We start from the raw sequence: 18992 nt of genomic DNA, 5'->3' as shown, positions 1-18992 counted from the left end.
CTGAACAACACATTGCAAGGCATCCCAGGTACGCTCAATGATGTTCATGTCTGGGAAGTATGGTAGCCAGCAGAAGAGTTTTCCTGGAGCCACTCTGTAGCAACTGTGGACGTGTGGGGTGTTGCATTCTCCTACCGGAATCGCTCAAGTCCGTCAAAACGCACAACGGCCATGAGCGGATGCAAGTGATCAGACAGGATGCTTACGTACGTGTCGTCTGTCAGAGTCTATCTAGACGTATCAGGGGTCCAATATCTCTCCAACTGCACACGCCCCACATCGTTTCAGAGCCTCCACCAGCTTGAACAATCCCTGCTGACAGGTTTGGTCCAAGGATTCATGAGGTTGCCTCCATACCCGGACACGTCCATCTGCTCGATATAGTTTGACGATGTTTCCAGTCATCAACAGTGCAATGTCGGTGTTGACGGGGCCATCGGCTCCGAAATCCCATAACGATGACGGTTCGTTGAATAGTTCCCACGCTGACACTTGTTGATGGCCCAGCATTGGACTCTGCAGCAATTTGCAGAAAGGCTGCACTTCTGCCACGTTGAAAGAATCTCTTCAGTCGTCGTTGATCCCGTTCTTGCAGGATCTATTTTCGATCGCAGCGATGTCGGAGATCTGATGTTTTTCTGGATTCCTAATATTCATGGTACACTCGTGAAATGGTGGCACGGGAAAATCGCGAGTTCATTGCTACCTCGGTGATTCTGTGCCCCTTCGCTGGTGCACCGACTAAACACGGCGTTCAAACTCATTTAAATCTTGATGACCTGTCATTGTAGCAGCAGTAACACACACGTTGCTGACCGCAGCACCACATTCTGCTTTTCTACATATCTCTGCATGTGAGTACGCATGCCTATACGTTTGTCTGGCACTTCAGTGTACTTCAATACATTATGTACACAAACTGATAGAAAAAAATTGTGATAACTCTCGTATCCTCAGGAGAGGGTTATGCGACAAGAATGCAATAGTTTTCGCTGTCAAGTTCCAAACACACCGGGAAGTTCTGCTTCTATATGACGTCAACGGACGTATCCGAACCTTCCATCCAGTCCCTCATGGATGAGTCTGGTGCTCAAAATGACAACAAAAGAAAAAAAAGAATTTAAAATGTGTTCACAGATAAAGACACTATACTAACATACTACTGTTTGAAAGATGATCACGTTCACAAATGAGAGATACTGCAGTAAGCAGTCCCGTTATTCAAAGAGAATTGAAACTACCCTAACCGAACGTAGTACCAAGTCGTAATGAAATTATTATTAGAATTTGCATTGAAAACATCGAAGAATCAATCTGTTTCTTCCCCCCCCCTCCCCCACCAATTCGTAAAGAAATCAAATTCGCATGTATAAAACACGTCCGTTTTAAGAAAACTCGTTTGTCACGCATCTCAATGTTTATGACGCCACATCTCGTGACGTGTATCTCGTACTATGGTATACATTTGCATGTACATTCAGCGGGATACATGAGAGGCTTATTAAGACTGGACAAGTCCAAAATTACATTTTTTTCAGGAATAAAAAGGAACTTTCCACCATTAAAATGAAGCATGAAAAGCGTCCAAGCGATATTCATAGCGTGTTAAAAAGGAACACCCTTTTCACTAATGTTGGTTTTAAGTCTGCAGTCATAGTTCTTTCTTAAGGAGCGTTTCTTTCTTCAGATTTGGCTACTATTTATACAAAATTAAGAAAGATAGCTCTAGCTAAAGCAGGCGCGATTGACCCAGGACAAAGGAAGAGGGGGCCAGTGAATTGACAACCAGCTGCTTGGCTATATAACAGGGAGGTCATGGCGACACAGCTATCATTTATCACTTGACGAAGATTGGGGAGAGCCCGGTTGAAAGCTCGTGGGATATTAGTCACCTGACACGGCTAGAAGCCGTAGAATATTTTCTTAATTTATATACCTACGAGATAATGCAAGTATTTCATTTGTTTTGTTGTTGTTTTGGTCTCCAATTGGGACACTCGTCTGATGCAGCTTTCCATGCTGCTCCATCCTGTGCGAGCCTCTTCATATCTGAATAACTACTGCAACCTACCTCCTTCTGAATCTGCTGAATATATTCATCTCTTTGTCCCCCTCTATGATTTTTACTCCCCACACTTCAATCCAGTACTATATTGGTGGTCCCTTGATGCCTCAGAATGTGTCGAATCAACCGATTCCATCTTCTACTCAAGTTGTTCCACAAGTTTGTTATCTCCCAATTCTGTTCAGTACCTCCTCATTAGTTACATGATCAACCCATCTAATTTTCAGCATCCTTTTGTATCACTACATTTCGAAAGCTTCTGTTCTCTTCTTGTCTAACCTGTTAATCGTCCATGTTTCACTTTTATTCATGGCTACTCTCCACACAAAGACTTTCAGCGAAGACTTCCTGACGCATAAATCTGTGTTCAACGTTGACTAATTTGTATTCTCCACGCTTTTCTTGCCATTAACAGTCCACATTTTATATCCTCTCTACTTCGTCCATCACCAGTTATTTTGCTGCCCAAATGGCAAAGCTCATCTACTACTTTAAGTGTCTTGTTTCCTAATCTAATTCGCTCAACGTGATCCGATTTAATTCGACTACGTTTCACTATCCCTGTTTTGCTTTTTTTGATGTTCATCCTCCTTCCAAAACAATTTCTGAAACATTCTTCTTCCAAGTCCTACACTGTCTCTGACAGGATTACAATGTCGTCAGCAACCTTCAATTTTTTATACCTTCTTCCTGAACTTTAATTCCTATTCCAAAGTTTTCTTTTAATGAATCGTTTGTTTCACATTTTGAGTTTACTAGTCTCGTGATAACCTTGATGCTGCTACTCGACACTACAAGTAGAGCTCTGGCCTATGGCTACGCTTTGGATGATGTCCTTTATGGTGAAGGGATGCATACCGTATTTGGCCCATGCATGATGGTGCACTAGCACACTTTCGTGTCACTGTTTGGCGATATGTAGGAAAAATCGTAGATCACAAGTGTGTTGGTCATGGTTCGCCCATACCATGGGCACGCATGTCCCCCAGACTTGAACCCTACTGGATTTCTTTTGTGTGGGGATATTTAAAGGCTTTGGTGTATTTCAACCCTGTTGACATTGTCAGTGAACACCAAGAACCCATTATTGATGGTAGTCAATGCATTCAGAATAGGCTTAAGGTTTTTGAACGTATGCAAGTACGATCACGAGACATGCTGAAGCATTCTTTCACATCAACGGTGGTCGTAAGTAACACTTGATGTAATGCGATTGGCCTCAAGTGCACATCTGAGGTTTGGATCCTTGGAGACGCTGGTTTTATTGTGGTTGTCATAGTAATCGTTTTTATTTGGTTGTTCTTTAATTCAAGAAAGTGTGGTTTTTATGCACTTCATGACAACGTATGAATTGGAAAAATGTAAACTATAATCGTGAATGAACGGATTTCGTGTTTCAGGTAAAACGGCCGAACCACACGTTCTCGATGAACGGCAGCGTGTCGAAGGAGATGCGGATGATGGGTCACGGGTCACAGTCCGGCAAGTACTCAAAGTAAGTACACACAAGGAGCCTTACCAACTGAGGCAATCCCTGCAAGTCTCAACCACGCATGTAATCTCGTATCAGCCGAACGTTAGTTCTCACGTTCTCAGTTAAATTAACCAGAACCAGGTTACTAGGTGCTAACTATAGTGACACGCAGCTAACCGAGTTTCTCGTAATAAGAGGAGACACTGTTTTTGGAAAAAAAAGTTTTTAAATTAAAACACTCTAGAACAGCATTTAACTTGTTAAAATTTTAAATTTAATAATCAGGTGTCTGGTTGCGAAGTGGTACTATCGCCATCAGACAATTAAAACTGTTTGGGAAGACTAACACAAAGTTTCAGAGGGCAAGACATAGGTATAAATGTAAATAATGTAACTAATTTAAATAATATACGTTAGTTTTGTCCTTTGAAACAATGAGTCACTCTTTAATAGAGTTTTAACTGTGAAATTTAAATTAATTACATTAGTTGCATTATTTGCAGTTATAATTAAGTAGTAAAGGAGTTTTGCTATTTGGGGAGCAAAATAACTGATGATGGTCGAAGTAGAGAGGATATAAAATGTAGACTGGCAATGGCAAGGAAAGCGTTTCTGAAGAAGAGAAATTTGTTAACATCGAGTATTGATTTAAGTGTTAGGAAGTCGTTTCTGATAGTATTTGTATGGAGTGTAGCTATGTACCGAAGTGAAACGTGGACCATAAATAGTTTAGACAAGAAGAGAACAGAAGATTAGATGGGTAGATCACATAACTAATGAGGAGGTATTGAACAAAATTGGGGAGAAGAGGAGTTTGTGGCACAACTTGACTGGAAGACGGGATCTATTGGTAGGACATGTTCTGAGGCATCAAGGGATCACCAATTTAGTACTGTAGGGCAGCGTGGCGGGTAAAAATCGTAGAGGGAGACCAATAGATGAGTACACTAAGCAGATTTAGAAGGATGTAGGTTGCAGTAGGTACTGGAACAACGTAACTCTTATACTCTGGAACTTTTTATTACTCTTCTTGGATAGTTTTAATGGTCTGATGATGATCGTAATACTATCAAAACCAGTCACTTGATTATTTAGTTTTAAATTTCAACATTTTACATTAATCAAAAGCTTTTACTTCAAATTTGGATCGCTGTTTCACATGAACAATGTTCCAAAACATACTGTCTTTGTAGATTATGAGGGTCATTCAATAATTAAAGAGACAAATTGGTCTGGAGAAAAAAGCGTTTATTTTTACAAAACAATACTTTTCTGCTTTTCATCATAATCTACCTGAAAATTTATGCACTTGTTCCAACGGGCTACAAGCTTTTCGATTCCAGCTGCAAAAAACTCTTTATCTTGATGTTTGAACCAATTTCCCTCAAACTTTTTTACGTCCTCGTTGTCCTGGAACCTCTTCATAAGTAATGCTTCTTTCAGAGCACCAAACAAATGGAAATCACTAGGTGATAAATTATAACTGTAGGGGGGATGGTTTTTATATTTTTACGATAAAATCACATGAGATCATTGCACAATGCTCTAACGGGTTTGTGCTAACCAGAGGTTCATCTTTACACCGTTAGTACATAAAAATATGACATAAAAATCATTACAGTATCTATGAAATCTGCAGAGTAACTATCTACGAGTGTCATTCAATAATAGAAAAGACAATTTCGTCTCGTGAAATAACTGTTTGTGGGGCAAGTTTAGTACTTTTATACCTTTAAGTTGCCATCACTGGGATGAGCCCTGATCAGCTGATGTATCTACATTGTTTGATTTATAACCTCAAAAACGCATTTCATGATGGCTAGTCGGCTTGAAACATCCACATGAGTTGAACAACGTCCTGTTATTCTTTTTTACTTGCTGAAGGCGAGAAACCAGAGAATATATACTGCAGAATGTCTAACGTTTATGGTGAAGGTTGTATGAATGGTGCAAATTTTTACAAATGGGTAGAGCAGTGCATAAATGGTCGCAACTCAGTGACTGATGGACACCGTTCTGGCTGACCAGTTACAATTTCAACTCCCTCACTTGAAAGTCTAATTGGTGACATTATTCGTGCCGACAGCCCTGTGACTGTGGAAATGATAGCTGATAGGGTTCAAGTTAGTAATGGTACAGTTCATAACATTATCTCTAAGAAGCTGAAGTACCGCAACACACGTGCAAGATGGGTCCCAAAGGAGTTGACGCGGCTACACAAGGAAACAAGGTTGAGAGTGTGCACAGAGCTAAAGGAATGTTATGAAAGAGAAAGTGAGCACTTCCTCAACAAAATTTTAACTTGTTATGAAACTTGGGTTCACTGTTATGAGCCAGAATCAAAAAGACAGAGCATCGAATGGAAGCACGCCAACTAACCTGTCAAGAAAAAATTCAAAAGCCAAGCATTAGCAGGAAAAGTCATGTTGGCAGTGTTTTGGGATGCCGAAGGTCCAGTATTGTTATTATCTCGAAGAGCAGCGTACAATGAACAGCCAACACTACTCGGATTTGCTCTTAAACAAGGTGAAGCCAGCCATGAGGGAGAGACGTCGTGGATCTCAGGGGAGAGATGTGATTCTCCAGCAAGACAACGAAGCTCCTCATATTACTCAACTAACCCGTGAAACCATCCACAAAATGTGCTGGGAAATACTGCCCCATCCCTCCTACAGTTATAATTTATCACCTAGTGATTTCCATTTGTTTGGTGCTCTGAAGGAGGCATTACTTATGAAGAGGTTCCAGGACAACGAGGACGTAAAAGAGTTTGAGGGAAATTGGTTCAATCATCAAGATAAAGAGTTTTTTGCAGCTGGAATCGAAAAGCTTGTAGCCCGTTGGAACAAGTGCATAAATTTTCAGGTAGATTATGATGAAAAGTAGAAAAGTATTGTTTTGTAAAAATAAACGCTTTTTTCTCCAGACCAATTTGTCTCTTTAATTATTGAATGACCCTCATACCTAATGATTTCTCGCTTCCCACGCCCGGGTTCCCGGGTTCGATTCCCGGCGGGGTCAGGGATTTTCTCTGCCTCGTGATGACTGGGTGTTGTGTGCTGTCCTTAGGTTAGTTAGGTTTAAGTAGTTCTAAGTTCTAGGGGACTGATGACCATAGCTGTTAAGTCCCACAGTGCTCAGAACCATTTGAACGATTTGAACCTCATGATAAGAAGAGTTCATTTCAAAAACAACAAACCACAAGCGGTTTCCGTTGCGTTGTCAACAGTACTGAAGACAACAGAAGATTGATGTTGAGTTTCCTTTGATGATCTGAAATTCTTTCCGTTTATTTATACATGTCTAAATGGAGACTTGCACACTGCAAGTACTACAGACTAGCAGACAGCCTTGCAACAGTCTCCAGTGAGTAAACGATTACTCATCAAGCAGCGAGCTTCAGGCTGTAGGAAGGATAGTTACAGTTCTCCTGTCATTGGTTTTAACTTCACATACAGTCACATAGTTCTTCTCCTTTCCAAATGATAAGCAACCCACGACCAAGTGGATAGCTTGGACCACAGCACTAAAGAGGAATACTGTTGATCGTAAGCAAGGGAGTACTTCGAAACATTCTCGCGTTTCTCGTCGTCATTTAGTAAATGGCGTGCTACAAGAGAACCTGATAGCCTAGCATATGTATCAGATTTGCACATGGCGTCAAAATTGTCTCGGCTGATGGTTGCAGCAGATGAAAAAACTACGAGATAGAAAAGAAGGAGAGGGAGAGAGAGCAGGACAGTGATGAATGAATACATTACATTCATTTTATTCAACAGCGCTGATTACCAACTGTTTCACAATACCGCTGGATATAACCTTAGCTTTAGTTTCACATTCTTCTCGTAATACACTATGTGATCAAAAGTATTCGGACACCTGGCTGCAAATGACTTTCAAGTTCGTGGCGCCCTCCATCATTAATGCTGGTGGCCCAGCATTTGCCTTGATGACAGTTTCCACTCTCGCAGGCTTACGTTCAGTCAGGTGCTGGAAGGTTTCGTGGGGAATGGCAGCCCATTCTTGACGAAGTGCTGCATTGAGGAGAGGTATCCATGCCGGTCGGTGAGGCCTGGCGAGAAGTCGGCATTCCAAAACATCCCGAAGGTGTTCTACAGGATTCAGGTCAGGATTCTGTGCAGGTCAGTCCATTACAGGGATGTTACTGTCGTGTAACCACTCCGACACAGGCCGTGCATTATGAACACGTGCACTATCGTGTTGAAAGATGCAATCGCCATTTTCAAATTGCTCTTCAACACTGGGAAGGAAGAAGGTTCTTAAAACATTAGTGTAGGCCTGTCCTGTGATAGTACCGTGCAAAACAACGATGGGTGCAAGCCCCTCCATGAAAAACCGGACTACACCATAACACCAGCACCTCCGAATTTCACTGTTGGCACTACACACGATGGCAGATGGCGTTCACCAGGCATTCGCCATACCGACACCCTGCCATCGGACCACCACATTGTGTACCCTAATTCGTCACTCTACACAACGTTTTTACAGTGTTAAATCGTCCGATGTTTACGCTCCTTACACCAAGCGAGGTGTCGTTTGGCATTTACCGGCGTGATGTGTGGCTTACGAGCAGCTGCTCAACCATGAAATCCAAATTTTCTCACCTGCCGCCTAACTGTCATAGTACTTGCTGCGCATCCTGATGCAGTTGGAATTCCTGTGTGATGGTTTGGATAGATGTCTGCCTATTACACATTACGACCCTCTTCAATTGTTGGCTGTCTCTGTCAGTTAACAGACGAGGTCAGCCTGTACGCTTTTGTGCTGTACGCATCTCTTCACGTTTCATCTTCACTATCACATCGGAAACAGTGGGTCTAGTGATGTTTAGCACTGTGGAAATCTGGCGTACAGATGTATGACACAGGTGACACCCAATCACCTGACCACGTTCGCTGATATCGTGTACCTGGCAGTAGGTGGCAGCACAATGCATCTAATATGAAAAACGTATATTTTTGGAGGTGTCCGGATACTTTTGATCACATAGTTTAAATTGTTTACGGTGGCTCCCAGAGTTAATTATCCAAACCGTGAAAGTCAAGGGAATGTGCAGGCCATGGAAATGGTCCTCCGCTACCTGTCCATCTGTCGTGGTAGAAACCAGTTCATCCATCTCTACAACTGAGACAGAAATGTGCTGCAGCTACATCATGCTTAAACCTTTATTATTTGGAGGGGTACATGTGCTAGTAGTTAAGGGTGTTCTGAATAATGTCCTTGTAAACAATGGATTGGCAGTTTGTGCAACGACCAACAGTCGAAAGTTCTCCCATGGTGGTTGACCGGCCCTGCACATATCATCTATGATGAACTTAGCGATGTACCACGTTAGAGCCACTGGTCTGGCTCTTCCTCAACAGCCCTTACAAGATGCTGTTCCAGCTGCTCTATGAGCAACAGATGGTGTTCCTCGCTGAAGAGTCTGTCGTGCTACAGTTCCCGTCTCTTCTATATGACAATACACAGTAATGAAGATTGGGTGACTAACGTCGTCTGGTACAGCCGTGCAACCTCATGTTCATTACCATTCGTGTAACTGTACACAAAAAATATGTCTGCCAGCTCAAGAAATGAATACCTTATCATGTTTGAATGGAGCACTATTAACTAACACACTCCTGTAGTACATGTAAACAATGGACACGTTGAAGACAGATGTATGACGAATGTAAACAAGTCTCCCTGTGATCCAGCATCAACTAGGATACAATGCATCAAATGGGTGCATAGTCAAGTGAAGTTGGTTTGCACTTGAAAATCCGTTGAAGATAATCTTTCACTAATAACTCGAAAGCTAAGGATTTTCGGACATACGTTTACACGAACTCTTTTTTTCTTTTGGTGTAAGGAACCTGTCCCCAAAGTTTGTAAAATTATTTTTGAAACACACTGTGTAGGAGTAACTCATCGAGCCAGGCTAATTTTATTCACCTCCAAAAACGTGCAGTACGAATTATTTATGGTATGGACTCAACTGGCTGTTCTCCCTTATGGCTATGAAGTATTACTTATGCGTGAGGATGAGTACTAATACTCAAAATAACAACTACATTTGGTAAATATGAGTTGTATTAATTGCCACAAGCATAAATAATCATCTTTAATAACATTTACTAACAATAAGCCAGGAGTAGCTAGAGGTGGCCAACCGCTCCTGCTCCCCTGTAGAATTCCGTAGTATAACTATATATATATATATATAGTTAATAATAGCAAAAAGCATGACTGTTATGTAAAATCTGATTTGTACAGTACTTCATCACAGTAATGTGGACTGTCTAACTAAGCTTTGTAAATATACACGTTACGCAGTTACATGTAATATGCGTTTGAAATGTGTGTTTATATGTTTGTGTGGTAGCAGTTCTTAGATAAAAAGGTGTTTCACATTTTTTTTACCTATTACACTTAGCACCTGCGGAAGGAGTATAAACATTTCTTGCACATATTAAGTGTACTGGCTATGGGCAACAGAGTGTCAGTGGAGAAAATTAAATTCTTTAATTGTACACTTCTGAAGAGAAAAAGTGAAGCACCCAAAGACAGCATTGGATGGCATTGTAACTTCATTCATCTACATATCATCAGTGAATATTTACATGAGTAGAAATAGAGTACCGGAGACTGGTAGAATGTCCACCAGTGTATGTTAGTGGTGTTCGTATTCAGTGTTATTACAAGGACTGGTAAGAGATATAATGGACGACAACACCGCCAGGTGTTGAATGATCACTTTGAAGGATACAGAGAGGCCATGTACTCATTTGAGGCAGCATTACCAGCAGCTCACCAGATTTGAAAGCGGCCTTATTTTTGGTGTGCATTTGGCCAGCTGGTTGACTCATGCGATATCCAGATCTGCACGACATTTGGATGTGACAGTGGCTTATTGTGGGGCTGCATAGGAAATTGAGGGCAGGCATATTTGTGAGCAAGGTTGTGGTTGACACTGTCTGACCATCACAGTGGAGGATTGTCCAACAATCACTTTACATCAGCACCTTCTACCCAAGTACAAGTAGTGGACTTTGTGCAACATTTTGTGTTATCGCAGAGCATTGGTTAGATAATAACCATATTGTGAATTAAACCATAGTCAAATAATAAACCATAGTCAAATAAACCATAGTGTCAAATAGACATTTAAAAGATTAGCAACAATGGGATCATAACTAAAATAAAAATGGCTGAGCTGGGAGTCATTTTATGATTGGGACGCATGGACTGCTTGTGAGTATCGCTACATTGTCTTCAATGATGAATTCCAGTTGTGCATTACCACAGATGACCATAGTCAATGATTATGGCAATGACCTGGGAAGATGTTCCACTGTTCCAATGTTTTACAGAGGCACAGCAGTATTGGTACTAGTCTTATGATGTGGGAACTACCAGGTTTGGCTTTGGGTCACAGCTGGTAGTTGTTGAAGGCACTCTGTTATTATGGCAGTAAATCACAGCCATCCCGTGTCTTAATGCGTTACATGTTATGCGATAGCATCGTGGTTTCATTTTCCAACAGGACAGTGCGCATGTCTCTGGGAACTGTCTGCAGCAAGATCCACAGATCTGCCCCAATAGAACATGCTGGGGACAGCTGAGACGTAAACTCTGTCCCACTGCCAGTACCTGGAATGTCAAAGATCACTTACAACAGTTGTCTTGCCTCAGGAGGGGATACGACTGCTTTATGACATCCTTCCCAAGTGAATCTGTGCATGAAGCCAGACCAGAGGTGGTGCAACGTCATACTGATAAGTGGACTGTTACTGTAAAGTTATTTATAAATTCGACTCAATTTTTAATTCACTGAAATGAGAATACAAACCCTGTCAAACTGTGAAGTTTCATTTTGTTCCCTCCTCCTCTTCTGGGAGTTTCAGTTTTTGGCCAGGCAATGCAATATTAACACTGTAAGACAATGGTGGCTTGTAGTGTTAAGTCAGTTCATTGTTTGTTCTTAAGGGTATCTGGACAGGTTGATAATACCTATCTTAAATAAAGTAAAAGTTGTTCATGTGGAAGGTATGTTCTATCAGAAAATATTGGGAATAAAATTTTGGAAAAATCATGGCTTGTAAGTTACATATTTCTAACCATTTTCGCACAAGGATTTCTAAATATAGTGCTTAATTTTAAGATAATAATTATTTTCTGTTAAAAGTGTACATCATAAATAAGAAAGTTTCTACATTTACTAGATAAGTACAGCTGATTTGTGAATACATTTTTCATCATTTTTCTATAGTCTGTTGTATTTGCACGATGAGGCATTTCCTGCACGGTGCAGGCCATGAATGGGTTTATGGTCTGTCGAAGAGAGGTGAAACGTAATTGCCCCTATAACTTTTGACATGTCTTCTACACTACAAACATTTTGCATGATGACTGTGCCATTATTATTTTGAATTTTTTCAATGGCAGATTCTGGAATTCTGTCCTTACCATCTAATCCTCTGCCATCTTCCAATGTGTTTCCCTTGTGAACAGTTATGAGTCACCGCATCCTCATACCCCTCTCACTTTTACACATGATCTACGCACTGCAGTTTAGTGATAGTTACATTTTCTCTGGATTCTCTTCCTCACCCAGTTTGAGACCATGCTCGACGTGACATGGACTCAACAAGTCGTTGGATATCCCCAGCAGAAATGCTGAGCCAAGTCGACTCTATAGCCATCCATGATTGCAAAAGTGTTGTCACTGTAAATTGGCTGTGCACGAACCGACCTGTCGATTTTGTACCATAAATGTTCGATGGAATTCATATGGGGCGAACTTGGTAGCCAAATCATACATTATAATTTTGCAGAATGTTCTTCAAACCTTTCACGAACAACTGTGACCCTGTGACATGACACAATGTCATCCATAAAAATTCAATCGTTGTTTGAGAACATGAAGTCCACAAATGGTTGTATATGGTCTCCAAGTAGCCAAAAATAACCATTTCATTCAATGATCGGTTCAGCTGGACGAGAGAACCCAGTCTATTCCATGTAAACAGAGCCTGCACCATCATGCAACCACCAGCAGGTTGAACAGAGACCTGTTGACAGCTCGGGTCCATGACTCCGTGGGATCTGCTCCACGCTGCAACCCTAACATCAGCTAAAATCTGGACTCATCTGACGAGGCCACGGTCTTCCAGTCGTCCAGAGTCCAACAGATATGGTCACGAGTCCAGGCTAGGCGCTGCAGACGACGTCGAGCTGTTAGCAAAGGCACTCGCGTCGTCCGTCTGCTGCCACAGCCCACTAATGCCAGATTTCGCCGCACTGTTCCAGCGAATACCTTTGTCGTATGTCCCACATTAACTTCTACGGCTATTTCACACAGTGTTTCTTGTCTTCTAGCACTGACAACTCTATACAAACGATGCTAATGTCGGTCGTTCAGCGTAGGCCGTCGGACAATGCATTGAGACGTACTGGCTGAAACGTGGTAATCTCTAGACACTCTTGACATCTTGGATCTCGGAATATTGAATTCCCATATGATTTTCGAAACGGAATGTCCCATCTGTATAGCTCCAACTACCATTACAGGTTAAAAATCTGTTAATTAGCGTCGTACGACGATAATTACGTCGCAAACGTTTTCAGGTGAATCATATGTGTATAAATGACAGCTCCGCCCTTTATATACTCCACTGGCCATTAAATTTGCTACACCACGAAGATGTGCTAGAGACGCGAAATTTAAGCGACAAGAAGAAGATGCTGTGCTATCGAAATGATTAGCTTTTCAGAGCATTGACACAAGGTTGGCGCCGGTGGCGACACCTACAACCTGCTGACATGAGGAAAGTTTCCAACCGATTTCTCATACACAAACAGCAGTTGACCGGCGTTGCCTGGTGAAACGTTGTAGTGATGCCTCGTGTAAGGGGGAGAAATCACGTTTCTGACTTTGATAAAGGTCGGATTGTAGCCTATCACGATTGCGGTTTATCGTATCGCGACATTGCTGCTCGCGTTGGTCGAGATCCAATGACTGTTAGCAGAGTATGGAATTGGTGGGTTCAGGAGGGTAATACGGAACGCCGTGCTGGATCACAACGGCCTCGTATCACCAGCAGTCGAGATGACAGGCATCTTATCCGCATGGCTGTAACGGATCGTGCAGCCACGTCTCGATCCCTGAGTCAACAGATGAGGACGTTTGTAAGACAACAACCATCTGCACGAACAGTTCGACGACGTTTGCAGCAGCACGGACTATCAGCTCGGAGACCGTGGCTGCGGTTAGCCTTGACGCTGCATCACAGACAGTAGCGTCTGCGATGGTGTACTCAACGACGAGCCTGGTTGCACAAATGGCAAAACGTCATTTTTTCGGATGAATCCAGGTTCTGTTTTACAGCATCATGATCGTCGCATCCGTGTTTGGTGTCATCGCGGTGAACGCACAATGGAAGCGTGTATTCATCATCGCCATACTGGCGTATCACCCGGCTTGATGGTATTGGGGTGCCATTGGTTACACGTCTCGGTCACCTCTTGTTCGCACTGACTGCACTTTGAACAGTGGACGTTACATTTCAGATGTGTTACGACCCGTGGCTCTACCGTTCATTCGATCCCCGTGAAACACTACATTTCAACAGAATAATGCACGACCGCGTGTTGCAGGTCCTGTACGGGCCTTTCTGGATACAGAAAATGTTCGACTGCTGCCCTGGCCAGCACATTGTCCAGATCTCTCACCAACTGAAAACGTCTGGTCAATGGTGGCCGAGCAACTGGCTCGTCACAATACGCCAGTCACTACTCTTGATGAACTGTGGTATCGTGTTGAAGCTGCATGGGCAGCTGTACCTGTACACGCCATCCAAGCTCTGTTTGACTCAACGCCCAGGCGTATCAAGGCCGTTATTACGGCCAGAGGTAGTTGTTCTGGGTTCTGATTTCTCAGGATCTACGCACCCAAATTGCGTGAAAATGTAATCACATGTCAGTTCTAGTATAATATATTTGTCCAACGAATACCGATTTATCATCTGCACTCCTTCTTTGTGCAGCAGTTTTAATGGCTAGTAGTGTATGTTTCGTATGCGATACTGCCACCACCTGTATACGTGCATCTCGCTATCCCGTGACTTTTGTCACATCAATGTATATTTGCGTTATGTATCATTGAAAAGTGGAAATTCCGTATATTAAGATCAATGAAACAATTGAGTATTTCACGATTTCAACAAACACGGAGCCTCTTGTAGGCTGAAGGTGAGTGACGTCTTTCCTAATCCCAAAGTCCCCTATTCACGTGATGCACGGAATACGACTGGTAACGTGACGTGACGTGTTTGCTTGTCTGTCCCTGCACAGGCTGGGCTACGGGGAGAGCCTGGAGGAGAAGGACCCTGAGGACGAGGTCAACGAGTACCTGATGCGGGCCATCGACGCGCGCAGCATAGACCGCCTGCGCGCCGAGCACTGCAAGAGTCTGCTGCTCACCTTCCGCAAGGCCGACATAGAGGAGAAGGTACGCCGGCACCGCTCGCTCTATCCTCTATACAGTGTGTAGCAAAACAATAAATACGAAAACACAGAGGAATTATAGATATTGACTGTGACTGGGCATTGATTTAAACCAATGGGGAGAGCTAAAAACTTTTGCCACACTGGGACTCGAATACAGCTCTCCTGCATACTAGGCAGATACTCTGACCAGCAACCCATCTGGCCACAGTGATGGCCAGGACTGCACAGATTACCCCAGAACACGTCCCATCAGATCCAAACTCTCAACTTATCCATACTCTACTTGTGTAGTACCGCTTGCCCATTATCCACTTTACTCGCAGCGTTTCGCCGATTCCTGTAAGAGTACGAGCAGGGTGAAGATATGACGGGATACATGCTAGCATAGTCAATGCAACTGCGATGACCACTTTGTCTAGATGGGTTAGTGGTGAGAGCCTCTCCCTAATAAGCAGGGTGCCCAGGTTCAGATCCTGAGCTATCACAAATTTTCAACTTCCCCCATTGATTTAAGCAGCCAGTGTCTGTGACTCCTTTGTAGCTTAATTCATACTGGCTGCTAGATTAAAATGGTGTCTGCTCCTTGGGACATGTCCTAAAGAACAGATACCACACGTAGATGTACACAAAATTTTGCTTTCTTTAGAGCAGACAAAAATACTTTTTTAAAGGATAAATCAGTGTTGACCAGTTTTACATTGATTTCTCCTTTAAAAAAAGTGTTCCTATCTCTCTCTCTCGATATATATATATATATATATATATATATATATATATATATATATATATATATATATATATATATATATGGCGTGGGCTGTGCACTGGTTGAAACGAGATGACATTTAGACACTCTCTCTTCTTGTTGTTGTTGTTGTGGTCTTCAGTCCTGAGAATGGTTTGACGCAGCTCTCCATGCTACTCTATCCTGTGCAAGCTTCTTCATCTCCCAGTACATCTACATCTACATCTATACTCCGCGAGCCACCTTACGGTGTGTGGCGGAGGGTACTTATTGTACCACTATCTGATCCCCCCTTCCCTGTTCCATTCACGAATTGTGCGTGGGAAGAACGACTGCTTGTAAGTCTCCGTATTTGCTCTAATTTCTCGGATCTTTTCGTTGTGATCATTACGCGAGATATATGTGGGCGGTAGTAATATGTTGCCCATCTCTTCCCGGAATGTGCTCTCTCGTAATTTCGATAATAAATCTCTCCGTATTGCGTAACGCCTTTCTTGAAGTGTCCGCCACTGGAGCTTGTTCAGCATCTCCGTAACGCTCTCGCGCTGACTAAATGTCCCCATGACGAATCGCGCTGCTTTTCGCTGGATCATGTCTATCTCTTCTATTAATCCAACCTGGTAAGGGTCCCATACTGATGAGCAATACTCAAGAATCGGACGAACAAGCGTTTTGTAAGCTACTTCTTTCGTCGATGAGTCACATTTTCTTAGAATTCTTCCTATGAATCTCAACCTGGCGCCTGCTTTTCCCACTATTTGTTTTATGTGATCATTCCACTTCAGATCGCTCCGGATAGTAACTCCTAAGTATTTTACGGTCGTTACCGCTTCCAATGATTTACCACCTATGGCATAATCGTACTGGAATGGATTTCTGCCCCTATGTATGCGCATTATATTACATTTATCTACGTTTAGGGAAAGCTGCCAGCTGTCGCACCATGCATTAATCCTCTGCAGGTCTTCCTGGAGTACGTACGAGTCTTCTGATGTTGCTACTTTCTTGTAGACAACCGTGTCATCTGCAAATAGCCTCACGGAGCTACCGATGTTGTCAACTAAGTCATTTATGTATATTGTAAACAATAAAGGTCCTATCACGCTTCCTTGCGGTACTCCCGAAATTACCTCTACATCTGCAGATTTTGAACCGTTAAGAATGACATGTTGTGTTCTTTCTTCTAGGAAATCCTGAATCCAATCACAAACCTGGTCCGATATTCCGTAAGCTCGTATTTTTTTCACTAAACGTAAGTGCGGAACCGTATCAAATGCCTTCCTGAAGTCCAGGAATACGGCATCAATCTGCTCGCCAGTGTCTACGGCACTGTGAATTTCTTGGGCAAATAGGGCGAGCTGAGTTTCACATGATCTCTGTTTGCGGAATCCATGTTGGTTATGATGAAGGAGATTTGTATTATCTAGGAACGTCATAATACGAGAACACAAAACATGTTCCATTATTCTACAACAGATTGACGTAAGCGAAATAGGCCTATAATTATTCGCATCTGATTTATGACCCTTCTTGAAAATGGGAACGACCTGCGCTTTCTTCCAGTCGCTAGGTACTTTACGTTCTTCCAGCGATCTACGATAAATTGCTGATAGAAAGGGGGCAAGTTCTTTAGCATAATCACTGTAGAATCTTAAGGGTATCTCGTCTGGTCCGGATGCTTTTCCGCTACTAAGTGATAGCAGTTGTTTTTCAATTCCGATATCGTTTATTTCAATATTTTCCATTTTGGCGTCCGTGCGACGGCTGAAGTCAGGGACCGTGTTACGATTTTCCGCAGTGAAACAGTTTCGGAACACTGAATTCAGTATTTCTGCCTTTCTTCGGTCGTCCTCTGTTTCGGTGCCATCGTGGTCAACGAGTGACTGAATAGAGGATTTAGATCCGCTTACCGATTTTACATATGACCAAAACTTTTTAGGGTTCTTGTTTAGATTGTTTGCCAATGTTTTATGTTCGAATTCGTTGAATGCTTCTCTCATTGCTCTCTTTACGCTCTTTTTCGCTTCGTTCAGCTTTTCCTTATCAGCTATGATTCGACTACTCTTAAACCTATGATGAAGCTTTCTTTGTTTCCGTAGTACCTTTCGTACATGATTGTTATACCACGGTGGATCTTTCCCCTCGCTTTGGACCTTAGTCGGTACGAACTTATCTAAGGCGTACTGGACGATGTTTCTGAATTTTTTCCATTTTTGTTCCACATCCTCTTCCTCAGAAATGAACGTTTGATGGTGGTCACTCAGATATTCTGCGATTTGTGCCCTATCACTCTTGTTAAGCAAATATATTTTCCTTCCTTTCTTGGCATTTCTTATTACACTTGTAGTCATTGATGCAACCACTGACTTATGATCACTGATACCCTCTTCTACATTCACGGAGTCGAAAAGTTCCGGTCTATTTGTTGCTATGAGGTCTAAAACGTTAGCTTCACGAGTTGGTTCTCTAACTATCTGCTCGAAGTAATTCTCGGACAAGGCAGTCAGGATAATGTCACAAGAGTCTCTGTCCCTGGCTCCAGTTCTGATTGTGTGACTATCCCATTCTATACCTGGTAGATTGAAGTCTCCCCCTATTACAATAGTATGATCACGAAACTTCTTCACGACGTTCTGCAGGTTCTCTCTGAGGCGCTCAACTACTACGGTTGCTGATGCAGGTGGTCTATAGAAGCATCCGACTATCATATCTGACCCACCTTTGATACTTAGCTTAACCCAGATTATTTCACATTCGCATTCGCTAATAACTTCACTGGATATTATTGAATTCTTTACTGCTATAAATACTCCTCCACCATTGGCGTTTATCCTATCCTTGCGGTATATATTCCATTCTGTGTCTAGGATTTCGTTACTGTTCACTTCAGGTTTTAACCAACTTTCCGTTCCTGATACTATATGCGCACTATTTCCTTCAATAAGAGATACTAATTCAGGAACCTTGCACCGGATACTCCTGCAGTTTACCAATATTACGTTAACTTTTCCTGTTTTTGGTCTCTGAGGACGGACGTTCTTTATCAACGATGATAATGTCCTCTCTGGTAAGCCGTCAGGTATTTTATCGTTTCGCCCAAGGGGGGGTCCATCTAACCTAAAAAATCCCCGTGTGCACGCCACACGTACTCTGCTACCCTAGTAGCTGCTTCCAGTGTGTAGTGCACGCCTGAC

General features: G+C 42.4%; 1 protein-coding gene across 1 annotated transcript in view; it reads left to right on the top strand.

Moving 5' to 3' along the window:
• Nucleotides 1-18992, top strand: part of LOC124719778 (adenylate cyclase type 5-like) — a 597816-nt gene that overhangs the window by 356570 nt on the left and 222254 nt on the right. Inside the window, exons 7-8 of the mRNA XM_047244976.1 lie at nucleotides 3466-3560; nucleotides 14898-15054. Of these exons, the coding sequence (XP_047100932.1) occupies nucleotides 3466-3560; nucleotides 14898-15054 (252 nt within the window). The remainder of the gene's footprint in view (nucleotides 1-3465; nucleotides 3561-14897; nucleotides 15055-18992) is intronic.

This window comes from Schistocerca piceifrons, chromosome 11 (assembly GCF_021461385.2).
Source record: "Schistocerca piceifrons isolate TAMUIC-IGC-003096 chromosome 11, iqSchPice1.1, whole genome shotgun sequence".
Classification (NCBI taxonomy): domain Eukaryota; kingdom Metazoa; phylum Arthropoda; class Insecta; order Orthoptera; family Acrididae; genus Schistocerca; species Schistocerca piceifrons.
Note: the sequence above shows the minus strand (reverse complement) of the source record. Positions and strands in the feature narration are given on the sequence as shown.